The sequence below is a fragment of the Euprymna scolopes genome, chromosome 29, assembly GCF_053919585.1.
Source record: "Euprymna scolopes isolate OS-2025 chromosome 29, ASM5391958v1, whole genome shotgun sequence".
Taxonomy (NCBI): Eukaryota; Metazoa; Mollusca; class Cephalopoda; order Sepiida; family Sepiolidae; genus Euprymna; species Euprymna scolopes.
In genome coordinates, this window is record NC_136510.1 from 30,133,105 (window position 1) to 30,151,746 (window position 18,642).

General features: G+C 34.0%; 1 protein-coding gene across 2 annotated transcripts in view; it reads right to left on the reverse strand.

The window, feature by feature from the left end:
* The window catches only part of LOC145252569 (dynamin-binding protein-like), a 666,835-nt gene that overhangs the window by 206,544 nt on the left and 441,649 nt on the right, over nt 1–18,642 (reverse strand). For both annotated transcript variants that reach the window (XM_080112187.1, XM_080112186.1), the window contains exon 4: nt 14,704–16,596. In XM_080112187.1, the coding sequence (XP_079968313.1) occupies nt 14,704–16,596 (1,893 nt within the window). The remainder of the gene's footprint in view (nt 1–14,703; nt 16,597–18,642) is intronic.

Below are 18,642 nucleotides of genomic sequence, written 5' to 3' on the forward strand. Positions count from 1 at the left end.
CCTTGGAATCTGCACCGGAAAGACAAATACAGAGATTTCAGACTTCCCGAACGTGAGCAGGAGGATAGTAGAAAATTTTTAGGAAGGAATTAAAGGTGCTGCAATATTATTTACTAGGATATGATCGAAGAAAGTTGGAAGTTTCTGTTTATAGACACTGGCGATAGGAACAGACCAATTAAATGGAGCCACATTCTGCTAGCAACCAATCAGAAACCAGAATTGCTCCATAAAAATATCGAATCTTTTAGCATTCCGGCATATAATTTTTGCTTGTCCACATGAGAAAGATCTTTTGCTCTTTGTTTGCAAAATTTTAAAGTCCAAGACTTATACAGAACAGCTAACTACTGAAAATTCTTCATCTCCAGGACTTGTACAGAATAGCTACCCATCGGAAACTCTTCTGGAATTAAACATTGCTTTCAATTTAAGAGAAGGATTAAGGATCCAACTATGTGTAACAACAACAAAGAGGAAAAAATAGCGCATAATTAACAATCTGGTGCCGTCAAAATGCTATCATCCTTCAGCAAGGTTCAAATCAATGACAATGAACACAGCAAGTGCAAAAGAGAAGTGTTGGGGATATAATAACCAAGATGAAAGCAGTGTAACATTTTAAAATGTTAACAAACTGTTTTGCACACGTGCTAGTACTTTTTCAGTCTAAATGCTACGTAACTATGCACAATGTAGAAACTGTGCATAAATAAAACTGAGTGTAATAGTTAAATGAAACTAATCATCCAATAAGAAACCATAAAAAATGAATAAGTAATTAATGAAAGTCTGTTTTTCAAAGGAATATGCAAATTAGTTAACTCTTTATGAAATCGCTCATATACCCATGACTGAGTATATTAAGTTCGTTTTAATAATTTTTTAATAGAAAAGGTAGGCTTTTAATATCAATGTCAGTGCAAGAAAAAAAACTTAACCTTGTATGTGTATAGATAGATAGATAGATATATAGTCTTTGTAGAGTTAAAAACATATTAGCTAAAGATCTGAAGGACTTTGCGAGCTAGAATAATTGATGATGTGATATTGCTGAAGATTAGCTGACAAACTTCAAGAAGTAAAGAATCCTATTACCGTTTCCATATGCAATGATAGCAGACATGTTGAAAATTACCTTGCCCTCCTCCACCTCGTTTTTTTATTTTTTTATTTTGCTGATTCTTTTTTTCTTACTATTCTACAGAAATGCTATTACGGCAAAAGTGCATTATAATTAACGAAAAAAAAAAGATTAACCACAAAAACTGTTACCAAACGCAAGAAAATTTACTTTCACATGTAGATACCTATTAATTTGCTAAACATGAATCTTATCATAACCTTAATCACCTACGACTTAAGCTCGTACATATGCAATAATGGTGGACATCGTGACATCATCTGTCCTCCATCTCATATTTTTATTTTGTTAAATCCTTTTTCTTATTCTTCTGCAGAAATATTAGTACAGCAAACGTACATGATAGTTAACAATGAAAAAGAGGTCAAAAACAAATGCATAACAAATAATGCAAGAAAATCTGCTTTTCTATCAATTCTTATAAGTTTTACATGTATATACTGATTTATTTATTAAGTATGAATTTGTTATCATCACTAAAAAAAAAATATTACCCTAATCCAACATGGGCTTACAGTTTCGCTACCTCCCCTAACCGCTTTTTACTATCTTTTCAGCCTGAAATTAGCAAGTGGCTTTCAAACGAACTGCCTGCCATCTTCTATAATATAAAAGGCCAAATATGTGTGTGTGTTTGTACGTCTACCAAAAACTTTCGACAAACACTGACAAAATCGAGAGAGATTCTTTCACCATCAACTGGTCCATTTTTTTTTGCGGTGAGCGCATCGATAAGACTTTTGCTTTTTTTTCACCTTTTTCCTCTTGCGTGTTACGGGTTCGAGTCTGTCTACCACTCCTATTTTTTTTTTTCGCTCACATGGGTACTTGCTATTTTTTTTTTTTTTTGCTCATCAACCTCCTTACACACATCTCCACACACCCGGGCAACGCTAGGCACCTAGGTTAGTCTTGAAATATAACTAAGACGAATGATTAAACGTGAAGTTAACAAGTTCATGGATTATCAATTTTACAATTAGTGTCCACATGTGAAACTTATACCAAATGCAAGAAAAGTAAATTTTCTTGCATCTAGTAACAGAAATTTGTTATATATATATATTTATTTTTCGTCTTTTTTCGTTGTCTAAATAGCAATGGTTTCAGTATTTTTGGAATGAAAATATCTGAAATTACAGGTCAGAATTCATATTATTTGGATTATTTGTATCCCTGTGGATTAAATAAAAAGTTCCGTTCAAAATTCCATGCAGATTTGATAGAAAAATTCCTGAGTTCGACAAGATATACTTAAAGAAGGTCAAAGGTTACATTGACCGAGTCTTGTAGTTTTCACTTGCAAAGAGATCACATGACTTTGTTTCTACTAGTATCAAACGAAACCAGTATGGGGGGGGGGGAAGAGAAGAAAAAAACATTTAGAATCCACATTGTCTATTCAGAAAATTCTAAATTTAAGAATAGAGAAAAAAAAAATGTCCTTTCATCTTTTTTTAATTCCAAACGGAGAAAAAGACATATACAGTTTGATCTCTTATATAAAAAGATATCTTGAAAAATTTTTTAATGGATTTTTCTTAAAACATAAACTAAGTTGAAAAAATATTTCTTATTTCTTTTGAAGTATAAATATACACATACGCAAATTACAAAGAAACAAACACTGATGTTTTTATTTCTTTATCGGAAGAATATTTATTTATATCATGAAAGTAAGAGACAAGGAACCAGGATTTAACTATTTTATTGGTAAATTATGGCAAACAAAGTAACTAATCAAGAGTTCACTTACTTTTATTACCTTAGGAAATCTTTTGAAATACTTATTTTAGCAGCTTGGTGATAAAAGTCAATATGCCCCCCCCCCCTCAGAGTTCACAGTTAAATTAAAAGGGTTAAGCCACTCAGGACAAGTTTTATTTTTAATTTTTCTGGTGCCGATCTGGTCTCAGTGTTGGTTTGAGTGGTCATCTTCGAAATAATCCTATGTTTTATTGCATTCATTTATTTATTTTGCCACAAGTGAAAATCACATCAAAATCTCATGAGTTAATCAAAACTTGGGCTGAAATATGTAAAAGTATGAACGTTAGAGAATTATTAAATAAAATTAAAAGAAATCATATGTACATTTTAAATCATTGCCTCAACGAGATCCTACGTTTTTAAGCGATCATGAAAAAGAAAAATAATTATTGTAGAATTTAGAGTAGGCTGAGTTGCACATATAAATTTAGCGTGAAATGACTCCTCTTTTTCGGGCCATTCTAATTTTTTAGGACAGTTAACCAATTTTTTTTTACCACTAACCATATATCTGGCCATTTTATTTTTCGCATTACCAAAAACTTAGGGTTAGTACTATAAAAAAAAAACGTATTTTGTATTGACTATTCACAATCACATATTAATACAAAATTTTTATCAGGAACATTACCATGACAAAGATTTTAAAACAAACAAAATTGATCACTCTGCCTGGTCCGAAAGAGCGATAATTTTCCGTTAACTTTATATGCAAAACCGACTTTTGTTGTTTTCTTTCTTTATTTTTTTTTCAGGCTGTTTACACGTAATCGCCTGAAAAAGGAAGAATCACATTTTTATTTTCTGGTGGATTAACATAGGTTGCAGAATTCTACTGAGAACTTTATTTCTTTCACAACAAAATGTTATAATTGCAAATTGGCGAAAAAAAGAAAACAAGTCGCGATAATTTGTTTAAAGTTTTCAAAGTAATCACTTGAAAAAAATTTCACCGAAATCGCCTAAAAAAAGTAGAATCCTGTTTTGGGGTATTGGCTAATGGTGCCTTAAGATCTTAAGATACACATTTGCTATTATTATTATTATTATTTACTCACTAGGAGTAGTCATACAGGCAACCATCAAAGATTGCTCTTTGAGAACAACTTGTGGTGTTCCCTGGAGTCTGAGTGACAACAAGTCTCCCCAGATTTCCAGTACTTTCCACCTCTTTCGAAAATCTTTGCAAAAGAATTTGCATTATCGCAATAGCCGCTTACCATTGATCTCCTGTTGGCGGCGATCATTGGTCTTCACTAGAATTTGGGTGGTAATAAGTCTCCCGAAGGTCCAAGTTCTCTTTGCACTACTCCAGCGGAGGTCTGACTAGTGCTTTCTCTCCTCCTTTACCCTTATTATTTGGTGTGGTGCCTGTTTATGGTGATACTCACAAAAAGAAGGGCGGTATCTTACAATTATACAGTTTCAGTTTTTTATGATTCCTTGCAAGATTCTTTTGTTTTGTACCTGCAGCCGTTTCTGTGTCCAGTTTGTGTGTAGTTTATGTGTAGTGTCAGTCTTCACATTCAAGGATTTTCCTTAATATTTATGCAGTGTTCATTATTGAAAATTCAATTACAAGGAAAACATCTGAGAAAAAATATACACGGAAATTACCCGGTGGGTTATATAATAATTTGAAAATTTACAAACCCCCCCCCCCTAATTTGTAGTATTGATGGGATGATTCCAATATTTTTCCAGATTCCAATACAATTACCAATTCTGTACTCAATTACCGATTCTGAATCTTTATAAATCTCTAAATATTTAACTATAAAGTTGTTATTTTTTCCCTGATCACTGTAAAAATATGTGTTAAATGTGCATATATTTTTTACAAACATAAAAACACACTTATAGGAAGTATTACTGGTAGTTTAAAAATCAATAAATATTTAGTATTTCATGCATTAATTTCTTTCTGCAACAACAGATGCCACATACAAATTTATTGTGTCTAGACTATTAGCCACTATATTATGTAATCTTAGAACGCAATTTTAGACACAGTTGTTATGATAAAATCTTACATTTCATCCTAGGAGCAACATCATTACAATCGCAACTATGTTCAGTCTTCAATCGATACTCACTGTATATATATATGCATTGTGTATATATGTGTGTGTGTGTGTGTATATATATATATATATATATATATATATATATATATATATATATATATATATACACACACACACACGCACCAATTGTATCTGACATTCCCATGGTAACATAATTTTTTTCTCTCTAATCATTATCTCCTCCCACAAACCCCATCATAACTGGGAACTTCTCATTATCCTTAGCAAGTTTGGTCTGATGACCGGTCGTATTTGTTACTTACCTACATACATTTTGCATTAGTTTATACACTTTCCATTCCAAAAATACTGATTGCTCCCTAACTGTTATTTTCCACCGCTCTCATTGGTTGCCCATTTGCGTTTCTTAGAATACTGCAATATCAGTTTCCGCTATTTAATGAACAGTTAAACACGCAACAAGATGGCATCGCTCATCTCGTACACAAGATTACTCTATTCCAACACTGCTGACTTATGAGTCCTACAGTTCCGCAATCATCGCTGAACCAAACACTTTCTCACACGGGTAAAGACCTTATTATTTAATAATTCCTTTACATATTTCCTCTCTATTTATACGCTTACTCTGTTAGCCGCAAAAAAAGTTATGAATAAGAAGACAAAAGCAAACAATTCGATGTAATATAAAAAACATGTTGCAGGTGCGGTTGCTTTTATTTTGTTTTTAATATTTTTGGACGCTAAAAACATACAGTTTTTTCCCCCCCGTCTGTTTGGATTGTACTTGGGAACAAGTACGTCATGTTTGGTTTAAACACAATTCCACTTTGCCATGAAAACACAATTGGAACGCTAAAACCATAGGACTGTTTTCTTTTTATTTACCTTTGGTTTGATTTATTTATGTACTAGCGGGGGCACCCAGCGTTGCCCGGGTGTTACAAGGTGTGTGTGCTTTTAAATCAAAAAGAAACCTGGGGGGGGGGGGGTGATAAAAAAAGTTTTGGTAAGTTGGTAGGATCGAACCTGAAGCCCTGAGGCAAAGTTGGAAAATAAAATGTGAAAAAAAAAACGTGACATGTTAACCGCTCAGCTAGCCAGAATGAGTTACTGAAAAATGTTTGAATTTATTTAAGTAAGAAGAGAATTGACAGGTGCCCGCATGGAAATCGTAGAGTTAACATTTTGTGCAAGCGTTAAGACGACGACGACGTAAGCAATAGCTATTCAGCAGTTAACATTTTCTGCGGGACAGTTTTTAATGAGGTCAATAACCCGGTTTGTTTGTTTTTATCTAACTTTGGGGAAAGCCAGCTCCCCCGTTTATTAGGAGAGTGTCTCGTCTCGAAATGAAAGCAACCGTCTGATATGACGATGGTAAGCCGACATTGACCAAACGTTACATTGCTTTCTAGAGACAGACCACTGGCCGTGGGCCAGGGATTCGAATCGAGTTTCATTTTTTTATACCGAAAAACGAAAGCAATATGCGGCGATCCAAAAATGTCGAATATTTAATGTTTCAAAGTCGGGCAAATTAAATAGACGGGCGATGCCTGTTCGTAACTTGTAGATATTATGATTTCAACATGATATAAAAAGTTTTAAAAATGAGCGATGGCCTTGAGAAGCCGCCGAAAAAAATCCTTTTGCGGACATACACAAAAAGCGAACATACATACATACACACACACATTTTCGCTTTTATATATATAGATATTTGTTTTGTTTATGTTCTAATTCAACTGGAGGCCAATACCGCTCATAGCTGCCAGTGACTGAAACTGTACACAAGGAATCAACAGTTACATTTTTATTGACAGTCAAAGTCCACTAGTACATGCTTCTATACAGCACTAACTGCCAGTGATTATCGTTCTGACGCTTATCATGGCCTCCAGTGAGTTCCAGTTGCAAAGGCAACCAATGCCTATCAGTACACGGAAGTAATCACTAAAAAAAAAAACAGTACTAATGTGGTCGTCACTAACAACTGTAGTTTAATTTGTATTGGGGTGTTTTTTTTTTACTGATTTTGTTCTGGCTTTGTAATATGCTTCCACCAAGCAACGCCAGTATACAGGTCCTGCTAGTATATAATATTTAAGGTTAGTGCATTTATTTAAAATAATTATGCTTTAAAATTTACAAGTTATTTGTACAGAGAAAAGTGAATTATGTAGCATATAATGCAAGGTTGTTATGACCCATTAATAATAAAAAAAAAGCCTTCTAATTATAAATGTATGGACTGTCTGATATATATCATAGATAGATCAGTAGGGGTTGAAACAATCGTTTTCTTATATAGTAAATAGACAAACCTTTTCTTTGGATGAACATAATGTGCCTGTTCCCAATGAAGAATAAAGCGGTAAAATATTAAAAGTATATAGAAGGTAAATTTGAAAGTAAATGGAATCTTACACCTATTTCTGGAAAATATTCAGAGAACATTTGAACAAAATAAAGATGCCACATGAATATCCAGTCTTTAAAGTCAGTTGCCAGATTAAAACCATAAAATAGCAAGGCTAACGTTTATGCAAAAAAAAAAAAAGGCCCTAATAAAAATACCAAAAACGTCAATGGTGAAATGGAGGTGATATAGGTAAAAAATGGATTCTCAAAATATGTAGAAGTCACATATTCAGAAAATTTTTTTTAGATGGATATAAAAAAAAACTCGGTGAATCCTAACTCTTCAGAAATTAAGGTAAACTCACTCAAAATAATTAAGAAATTATCACAAGAATCGATTTGAACTGTAAAAAAGAATTGCCTTTTATATTATCACACACACATTTTTTTCCACAGATATTTTGTATTCCTACAATAATAATTGTAATATTGTCGTTATATTATCACACACACACACACTTTTATTCCTACAATAATAATAATCATAATATGATCGTCTTTGGTAGAACTCTGATACAAGTATACATTTTGTACATTAGGATTGAGCCAGCCCCAGCTACAAAGTGTTTTAGGTAATCAACAAGGCGCAACTTTGGGTCATACACACTTCAGATGTCATCATTCCCTGCGGCAAGTTCTTGCAGGTACACCATTACGTTGAGTACTGCCGGGTCATCTACCCACCAGGCAAGTTTATTTGGAGATGCATCTTCCCCAGTGAATTAAATGCACCCCCCCCCCAGATATCAACCTGGAAATATATATATATATATATATATATATATATATATATATATATATATATATATATATATATATATACATACACATACACAAACACACACATATATTATTATTATTATCATTATTTCATGTATCCACATGAGGAAATATAATATTTTATGTATCGATTTTCGCTATTTACTTCAACAGTGCTCAATACGTGAGTAGAGCTAGATATGTTATGAAAATAGATATGGCAATTAAGCTACACAGAATTTTCTACCTTTCATTCCCTTTACTCTTCACAATAAAAACGAGTCCTTAGAGAAATGAAATGCAGAAAATTCTGTGTGGTTTAATTGCCATATACATTTGTGTGTGTGTGTGTGTGTGTATGTGTGTGTGTGTGTGTTTTATTTTTTTATTACCGTTTTATAATAAAACACATATTTGCTCTGCAATAGTATTGAGCACTCTCTTCAAGTTTTTACTAATTACCAGTTTTACCATATATATGTGTGTGTGTGTGTATATATATATATATATATATATACACACACACACATTTATTATTTATATATATATAAATAATAAATGTGTGTGTATATACATGCATATATATATATATATATATATATATATATATATATATATAGTAGATTACTCTTAAAAAATAAAAAATAAATAATATATATTTATATTAGGAAAGAAAATATAAAATAAAAATACATAAATAAATACAGCGCACGTCTAATGATAACACATTCTCTCATAGGAAGTGGCTAATATCTTGGGAACTGTGATGTATCTCACTTTAAGAAAAGTATTTCTAAATGTGTATGTTTACTGTGAGCGCAGCCAAAGATAGTCTCGACGTAGAACCTGTGCTTGAAATCATTTCCCGAGGGAGTGGGGGAGGATACAGTTAAGCTGGAAGGGCAAGAAACTGTCACATGTAAATGGATCCCCTTCTCTTAAAAAGATTTAATATCGTGCTGGGTATGGTTATAGAACGGTATTTTTCGTCATTTTTTTTTTTTTTTTATTGAAAAAGGAGATTGGATGAAGAGGAATAGTTAGGAAATCATGTTCTAAAGGGGGAGTATATTTTATTGGCACAGGAAAAAGCACTAAACACTAGCTCCATATGTATTTCCCCAAAACCTCTGGCCTTGATGGAGGGGAGACAAAAACTTGCTGCTATGGTTCCAAATGATCTGAAATAACAGCAAGGGGGACTGATTCCAAATATTTCTAATATGTTACATCTCCCCTCATATGTTATATCTCCCCTCTTTTTGGAAATAGGGTACGAATATGAATATCTCCAGTATCAAATAAACCTTATACACTGTGAAATTTACTTTAAGTAAGAAAAATTTGGAATCAAGTCTCCCCTTGCTGTTATTTCAGGTCATTTGGAACCATAGCAGCAAGTTTTTGTCTTCCCTCCATCAAGGCCAGAGGTTTTGGGGAAATATCAGATATTTTGTAATTTATATGCAAAACTAGGAAAACAAATGACTATCATTGAAGTATTGGTAAAGGTGCAGTATCTTTCCACATACGAAAAATTCTTTTAAAATTACCACTATTATAGGTTTTCGAAAATAACAGTAAAAATCCAAGGAAATGATTAGTTTCCAAGATACAAAGAAATTATAAAGTGAGGGATCACTTTTCTGTATTAATTTAACATAAAATGAGCACCCACTTTATAACAACATTTTACGTTAAATTAATATAAAAAAGTGATCCCCCCCACTTCTTGAAACGGTAATGTGCGACCTTAAGGGCAAATGTTACATAGCCGATTACACAATTCAGGTTATTAGCTTTCCAACGAACCTTCATTTGCTAAATTCTGATCAATAGTTGCCGAGATTTCGAACTTATAAAATTGCCACAAAAAGTGGTATATTTATAAATGGATATATCTACACTCGTCATCAAATTGTATATTGAAATGCTCATATCTTTGAACTGAAACTACATGAAAATTTGCAGGCTTTTAGAAGATTTTTATACTATTCTATGGTCACAACTTCATGACAATTGGTTAAAAAGAACCTATATTTTCAAACCAATGAAATATGCCCAAATTAGCATACATTTATATATATATAGTGTCCTAGCAAGCCAGCTTTAGTTTTGTAGTGTTGGGAAGTGTCTTTTTTGTTAAATGTTGAGACATCATGTTGAACAAAGATGGCGGTAGTAAATCAAATCGGCCAAGAATCAATGTAGTCACGATCTTGAGTGTTGAGTAATTATTGTAACAAAGATAGTGATGAAGAATCAATGCAGTCACGATTCAGTCGTTTCAAGACAGAGGTTTGACAGCGAACTGAATTGAATCCAAAATTCGATATTTTTATAATGACATCGAAAGCCTCTTATTGGTTGATTCTCATAACCATGGTTATAAAAACAATCATCGAAATCATTAGAGTCATTTTGCTTTGAATTTTTTTGCTTGGTTGTCTCCCCTGTGGCCTTGCCAGGCCACTAATATATATATGTCTGTCGGCATAGGATTCTGGAGATATGACATATCAGACAATGTGTAGAAAGTAAATTTTGAAAGCTGAAACAACCACCAGGGAGGAAGATCATAGCTATAGAGTAAAACATTACTTAAATTTATTTTTTAAAACTACATGATTTATTGGATAAATACATTGTTCAGCATTTGACAAAATGTGAATATCAAATTGAAATTATAAAATATAATTACAAAAATGATATTACTAATCTCAGTTTTTTCTATAATTACTATTATCACATGTGTTCTGAATTATCTGATTTATTCTCTGCTTCCTTTGTTCTAACTCGTTTGACTCATTGGCCTAGTGGTCTTCATGAAGTCACTGTTTTGATACCTCATTGTAATACAGCTTCCTATTCTAGTAGCTCCTTTCCAAGAACTGCAGACTTGTCGAAGTCTTTTCCTGCTGACTGTTTCCCTGCCTACCTATAACCTTGATCTTTTTTCAAGATATAATAGGCATCTCCTATCTTTGTGATAACTACCTTTCACTTTTGGCAAGCTCCTTACAAAAAGCATTCATCGAGATCTTTTTTAACCAAAAAAATGCAAAGAACCAAATTTGGAACTTCAGAAAGTTTCATTGGATGTCCTACTGGCTTGACAGACTGAGTACAGGCTCAAAGTATTCCCTTGAATAATAGCGATAGATAGGTACTCATTAATTCACAATGGTCCCCAATGTGGCATGCCATTAAAAGACCACGGCTGCTGAGGAGTATCCATAAAATAACGATGTTTGAACAAAACTCTCAAGAAATATGCTATTTCTCGTGGTAAAATACACCATAGAAGCTCGAATCATGGCATACGTAAAGAGAGAAGGCCTTTTCATTAAGCCTCATTTTTCTGCAATCAAAGTGATTGGTGCAAGTAGCAAAACAGGACAATCTAAAAGGAACAGTTACACACTACATATAGATATGAGATGGTGGTCATTAATGTCTGAAATTATTTCATCTTCGATCTAGAAATTGATTGGCATTTAAAGAAGGATACTCATTGTATTGATAATGATTTTAAAGTTAAACTATATATATATATATATATATATATATATATATATATATAGTTTAACTTTAAAATCATTATCAAACTTCAATCATAAAAACATGAAGAAAACAATGAGTATATATAAATATATAAATATATATATACACTAGCAAAAGTACTCGCCGTTGACTGGGTTCAAAAACAGCTTACAGAAATTGGACTCTGATTTATTAAAGTATGATAGGTTATGAAAAGGAAGGGTTGTAAAGAGATAGCTTCGAATTTGGGGGTATCAAAACCAAAGCAAAATATGATGAAAGTAAAAATAAAATAGATAAACCCATAATTTATTATACTATACTTATTCACACTGAAACACTTATCACAATATTCTGTGGATCTATATTAAAAAACTTTGTTAAACTTTGTGACATATTTCCATTCTATGGAGGTCAGGCGTGAACAAACACCCCATAATTTTATTATACCATATTTCTTCAAACTGAAACATAATTATCAAAGTATACTTACGCAGAGAGATATGAAAAGTCTTTATTAAAGTCTGTGCCTATTTCCATTCTATGGAGGCCAGGTGCGAACGCAGACCCACAATTTTATTATACCATCCCTATTTAAGTTAAAACATACTTATCAAAATGTTCTTATGTACATTTATATCAAAAATACTTGTAAACGTTTTTTTTAATTTTTAAATTTTTTATTTCCATACTTTGTGGACCAGGCACGAACGCAGATCCCACAATTTTAATGAACCACCATTCTGCAGGATCAAACATACCCATTCCTGTGTCTCGATACATCTATCATTATATGTAATCAGTTTTTTTTAAAATAGTAAACCATATAGGAGCCTATTCGTGACCACACACACACACACATTCAGCTTTATATTATAGATGTAAATGACTGCTTCATTTAATCACATAAATTAATATACAAAAGTGTAATTTTATGCATATTTACTTCAACAGTGCTCAATACATAGGTAGAGCTAGGTAGTAAGTTATAAAAATATATATGGCAATTAAGCTACACAGAATATTCCGCGTTTCATCCATGCTAGCATTCGACAAGCTTATGCAAAGAGTTGTGGTTATCTTGCATTTTTATATACACACATTTTATTGAGTTTTTAGTTAGCCAATCAGCTTCCTAGTTTCCACCATGCCCCTCCTAATCAGCCAATGGGCAGGCACTTACAGGACAAAGGCCCAGTTGACGTTAGGTTCAAGCTTTCCTTTGTGTGTGCTTTTTTAACAGGAAGCATAGATATCTAGTGAACTGATTTATTTTAAACCTAGGTGTAGTTAAATGTGATTTTTTTTGTCTATAGTCTTATTTTTTTAATATTATGTTAGTTTATATATATATATATATATATATATATATATATATATGTATATATATATATATACAGTAATTTATGTATATGTATTTTTATTTTATTTATTAATTTTCTATTGTTATTGTTAATTTTAAAATTATTTTGTATCACTATCCTAGAGTAAAGTTTATCCTGTGTACAGTTGTTCGCTATTTCTTTCTTACAGTTTAATAGATGTTGGGGTTCTTTAAAACATAGGATAGCAAATTGTTCATGAAGGCATAATCTACATGGATCGTCTAGGTCTCTACATGTGTTTGCTTGTCTTACTATTTTTTATTTGACTACCGGCGAACGTCCGCTTTCTTTGAGTTCCCAGTATTGATTTGCTAGTGTTGTTCTCGTTCCGTAAACACTAAAGTACGTTCAAAAATAAAAAAAACACCAAATCTTTCCTAGAACTGCTCACCTGCTTCCAGGTTGACTGCAACATGGTAGCCTTCAAATCCAATGTAAACAAGTTCTCCCCAAAGCTGGGTTATTATCATGCACTCAATGTGACCCTTGTCAAAAATTCATACTAGCCGACTCATCAGTTACTGATGTAAGGTCCCTTATATGAAACATTGAGAGCTGGATTTTCTGTATCTAACTCTGGTCGAAAATACCTGTTCCTTCTTTCACTGGAATGTTTCGATTATCGATACTTATCAAAGACATTCCAATACAAAACCTATCTAAGAACACTGCCAGATGCATGAAGCATATTTGTGTGAAATTTAATCAAAATCGGCCCAGCCGTTTTGGAGTCCATAAGAAACAACACACAACACAAAATTCCTTTTACATAATAGTAGAGATAATTATTAACTTCCTAATTTAGACTATGCTACTGGCCTTCTTCTATTATTTATTTTAAGAGTAAATTCTTTGTAATCCAATCTTGTAACTACTTCCTTACCTAATGAACTCTTGAAAAACTCCTCTTTTGGTTGAGAGTGAGGTCATAGTGCTTTTCTGGTTGCACTTTCTCGGGTGATAGTGCAGGAGGAGAACTTAGAGAGAGTTCCTTGAGAGGCTTCTCCATCAGTACTCTCTAAATGTTGGTATATTCCCAAGTGCCATGTTGCATGTCCCTTAAGGTATTCCTGGTGAGGATGAGTGGGTCCTTCACTGTCAATGTTTCAGCTTTAGGTTTGAGTATTTTGCCTCTCAATTTATAACCATGAGTTAAACTAAGAGTAGAAAGTGCGTCTTGGGTTAACACTTGGCAGCCGCGTAACTCTTGATTCCCTTGTTTTGTCCTTAAGTCCTCACATTCCACGAAAGATGTTTCTGACAAAGAGAGAAGAATTGTTGCTTTTCTGGGTTGTAATCTATTCTGTCTAACATTTATCGTTGGCAAGTTTTTGACCTTGAACTAGTATTTCTTTTTAGCTCCTTACATCAAGTGGCTTCATGCTTTGTCTGGAGTGATTTCCATAAAAAAAAGACTACCTTGTTTCTAAGTGTTTCTACCTTCCTTTCTCCCTCTCTTTTTATCATGCAACATTTTTTTTTTTTTTTTTTTTTACATCGAATGGCTTCATGCTTTTTCTGAAGTGACTTCCATTTAAAAAAAAATATACACATTAATCAGCATACCTATTCTTTTCAATAAAATAACAAAACAAACAAAAATAATGCAAGTATAAATTTTGGTACTTACCTGTGATGGAAGAATTAGGGCTGAAGGTAATGAGATCTGAAGCATCCTGGGATTTCCGCTTACTTGAAGGTGCTGACCGAGGAGGGGGACGTGCCGGTGCTGGTCTGGAGGGAATCATACGATCAGAAACCTTTCGATGGACAACCTTCCCGTTAGAGGCATGAGATGTCCCATTGGAGGGGGACGGGCGGGAACCAGAGGGCCTTGGAGGGGCCGACTTACGTAATGAAGGTCTTTTATCGTTCAGAGCACCTGTGTTAGCACCAAAAGAATAACTACGTTGTGGGGGAGGTGGAGGTCGCCGGATAGGAATAGGCTTAGTGCCTGATTTGTCCGGACTCTCCGGAACGTTGGGTAGACCTTCCAAAGAAACTCGCTTGGCTTTCCGACTCCGTGGGGAGGTTGAGAGAGCAGACACAAGGGATGAGGCAGACGAAGAGGCACTGGTTTTTTCACCAAAGTAGACCATCTGGTCGTTAATGTTTAACTTCACCTGACGGCCGGATGATCCACCATAATCCATGTTCTCGTTGCTATCCAGAATCGGAGAATAAGATTTCCGGTGTTCTTTCTGCAGTTCATTCTCAATCAAAGAGTTCAAGCCATGTGAATCAAAATTGGAAGTTCCGCTGATACTGTGGGGTCGAGGGGGCCTGTGAACAGAGTTTGAAGGGGAGTTGGAGAATGAAGGTTTCGGCACAACCACTGGTTTGGGCTTAAGGATGGGCTTTGGTTGGGGTGAAGATCTGCTGGATGTTGGTGATGCTGAGCAACTAGTTTCTTTTGATTGGTTACTGTAAATGTTATTATTTTCTTTGTCTTGGTAACCGTTGCCTTTCTCAGCATTAGAGTAAAGGATAGAGCATTCGGGCTTCCCTTTAACGTCATTAAATACATTACTTCGACTGACGTCTGTGTTACTAAGCGATGATTCAGATGATAAAAATTTCGGCTCAGACCCGATAACATCAATATGATTCACGGGGCAATGGCCGATTTCATTGTCATCATTTTTGGCTAGGAACCAATTCATGTCGACTTGCTGCATAATTATTATCGTGTCCCCTTCTTTCAAGTCGAGATCTCCACTGGTCTCGGCCTTAAAGTTAAACTTGACTAAACCATAGCATTCTTCCTGTATACTGTCGGTGGCAAGAGGGGCAGCGGCCTCTTCTGAGATACGCGAACATGGGGACACATTAGAAATGTCTGCCTCCAAATGAGGACAGTCAACAATAATGTCCACATAACTGGACGGAAAAATACCAGTTTTCCCATCCAGTTCCCCCTTTATCCACTGACCGTCGACATGGCACAACAGTAGGACAATTTCATTTGCATTGAATGTGAGCTCATTTCCTGCCTTTGCTTTGAATGGGTACAAAGTTCTTGCATAGGGGGTCACAGAAGAATCATACGACCGTGTATTCTCACTGTTATATGTGTGTGTAGTCCGAGACAGGGTGAAGGATGTGCCGGCGGGAGCGGCGGCGGCAGCAGCCGTAGCAGCAGTTGTCCTGGAAAGGCTTGCGGTAGAGATTTTTTGAGTGTTGTGTGTTTTAAAGTTGGGATCGAGAAACTGGACGCAGGAAGTGAGGAACATCCCCTGCTTTCCGCGGCACTCCCCAATGTACCAATCATCATCAACCACTTCAATAATGGTGATGTCGTCTCCAGCCTTGAACCCCAGCTCCTCATCCAGTTGGGGCGTGGAATCCACCAGTGCCCGAACAACCTGACCCTCCAAACTGGAAGCCTTTGATTGATGGACATTGCTTTTGTGGTTTAATTCAAACACATGCGTTAATGGGAAAATGCCGTTTGACTTTTTGCCAGCCAGAGAGCCACACCACCAGTTGCTATCCCGAGCACTGACACCAACAATGATATCACCTGGAAAAAATAAGACAAAAAAAAAACATATTAGTTGTAAGTCGAGTGGTCAAACAGATTAGATTATTCGGTTGATACTAATAAGTTTAAAAATAAGAATTAAGATGTTTTACGTTTTTGTTGGAGATGGAGCATCCTTCATCTGAGACTCATGGTATTCATATTTGTTTGGTATCATTTTTTTTTCACAGTTTTGTTGGTGCATGTAACAGCACTAAACCCAGGCGTATTTTACCTGTGATCCTACCACAAGTATAGTTTTTTATGCTGAGGATAGAGCACCCTATCGGATGGAAGATATTCATCCACTATTTCAGATACTCCAACTGAGTGGCTGAATGTCTGGCATTCACCTGTCATCCCGTATATAGAAATAACAGTACATAATAACACCCATTGTAAATGTTAGATGCTTACAATAAAGAATGTTCATCAGTATTTGTTTCAGTGGTTTATAAATCAGAAAACAAACATTTCAAAAGCTACACATATAATATAACATAATTTCAAAGTTAAACCGCTGATACATGACGCATAACGTATTTGTTAACAGATTACACATACATGAAAATGACTCTTAGATCAGATCATCTTCATATTAGATTTAATGTCTGTTTTACATACTGTGTCTTTCCAAACCAACTTATCTCTGTCTAGGTCTTTATTTTTCCCTTTTCTCACAAATCCTTCTTTAGATATATAGTATAATGTATTTGACAACAGATTTACACATACACATAAATGACTCATAGAAACAAATACGAATATCTTTTTACTGCAAAATGTCATAAAGATGAGTATAAATATATGTATGTATTGTTCTGTAAACTTTAATAATTTGGATCGGTTGAATATTTGCATAATGAATGCATTTGATAATGCAAATGTGGTGAGAGGATGAGTCTAATATGAGTTCAGTCTCTGGACAAGGCAGTACATTTGTATTTTAGCTTAAGTCACACCTTAAAATAAATCGCCACAATCTAAGATGTTGTCGTAAATAATATACAGTGCATAACGTATTTAAGAACAGATTTACAAACACAAATATGACTCTTAGATCATCCTCATATTAGATTTAATGTCTGTTTTACATGCTGTGTCTTTCCAAACCAACTTATCTCTGGCAGGTCTTTATTTTTCCCTTTTCTCACAAATTCTTCCTTATATATATATATATATATATATATATATATATATATATATATATATATATATATATATATAGTATAATGTATTTGAGGACAGATTTACACATACACAAAAATGAATCTTAGAAACAAATACTAATGCCTTTTTACTGAAAGACGTCATAGTCATAAAGATAAGAATAAATGCAATGTTTTGCAATTTTATTCATTAAAATCTCCTTCAAATTTGATAATAGCTTTTCAATGAGGTATGAATTGTTTATACATTAGGATCAGGTGGTTCGTGTTCAAATTGGACATTACTCTTGACATTGAAATTCTTTAGTTTTATTTTCATCTTCTCACTCAAAATGTTGTCTTAAAAAAAATTATAGAATCGGTTTTAATTGTAACAACATATTTTAAGAAAAAAGTTACTGGGCATCGTGTTAATCTGACTAATAAGGGGGTGGAAATCTGTTAGGTGACCCAAAAGAAATATTAGTAATGCTTAGTAAATCTTCTTAGTTTTATTTTTGGTTCTTAATATGAAAACTTTTTAGGGGTGATTTATCCACTACATTAACTGCACAAATCTCTCGCATGCTTAGATCTAACCAGTTTTTTTGCCTACCGTTTTGTTATCGCATTTTATCTTTTAAAATCGTTTAGTGTCCACCATCATCATTATATTCGGTTTGGCATCCATTTTACATACTGGTTTGGCCTACAATCTCAACAGACATTTTGATATAGCTCTGAATCTATTATTCATTCCTGCACAAGAAAGAGGCCGATGTGAAATTATTTTATAACCGATTTTGATTAAATTAGAGAAGGGACGCTTTCTCAATCAGGATCCTTGGATCTTGGAATAGACTTCCTAGTGCGTTTAATAAATACACCAACAACACAA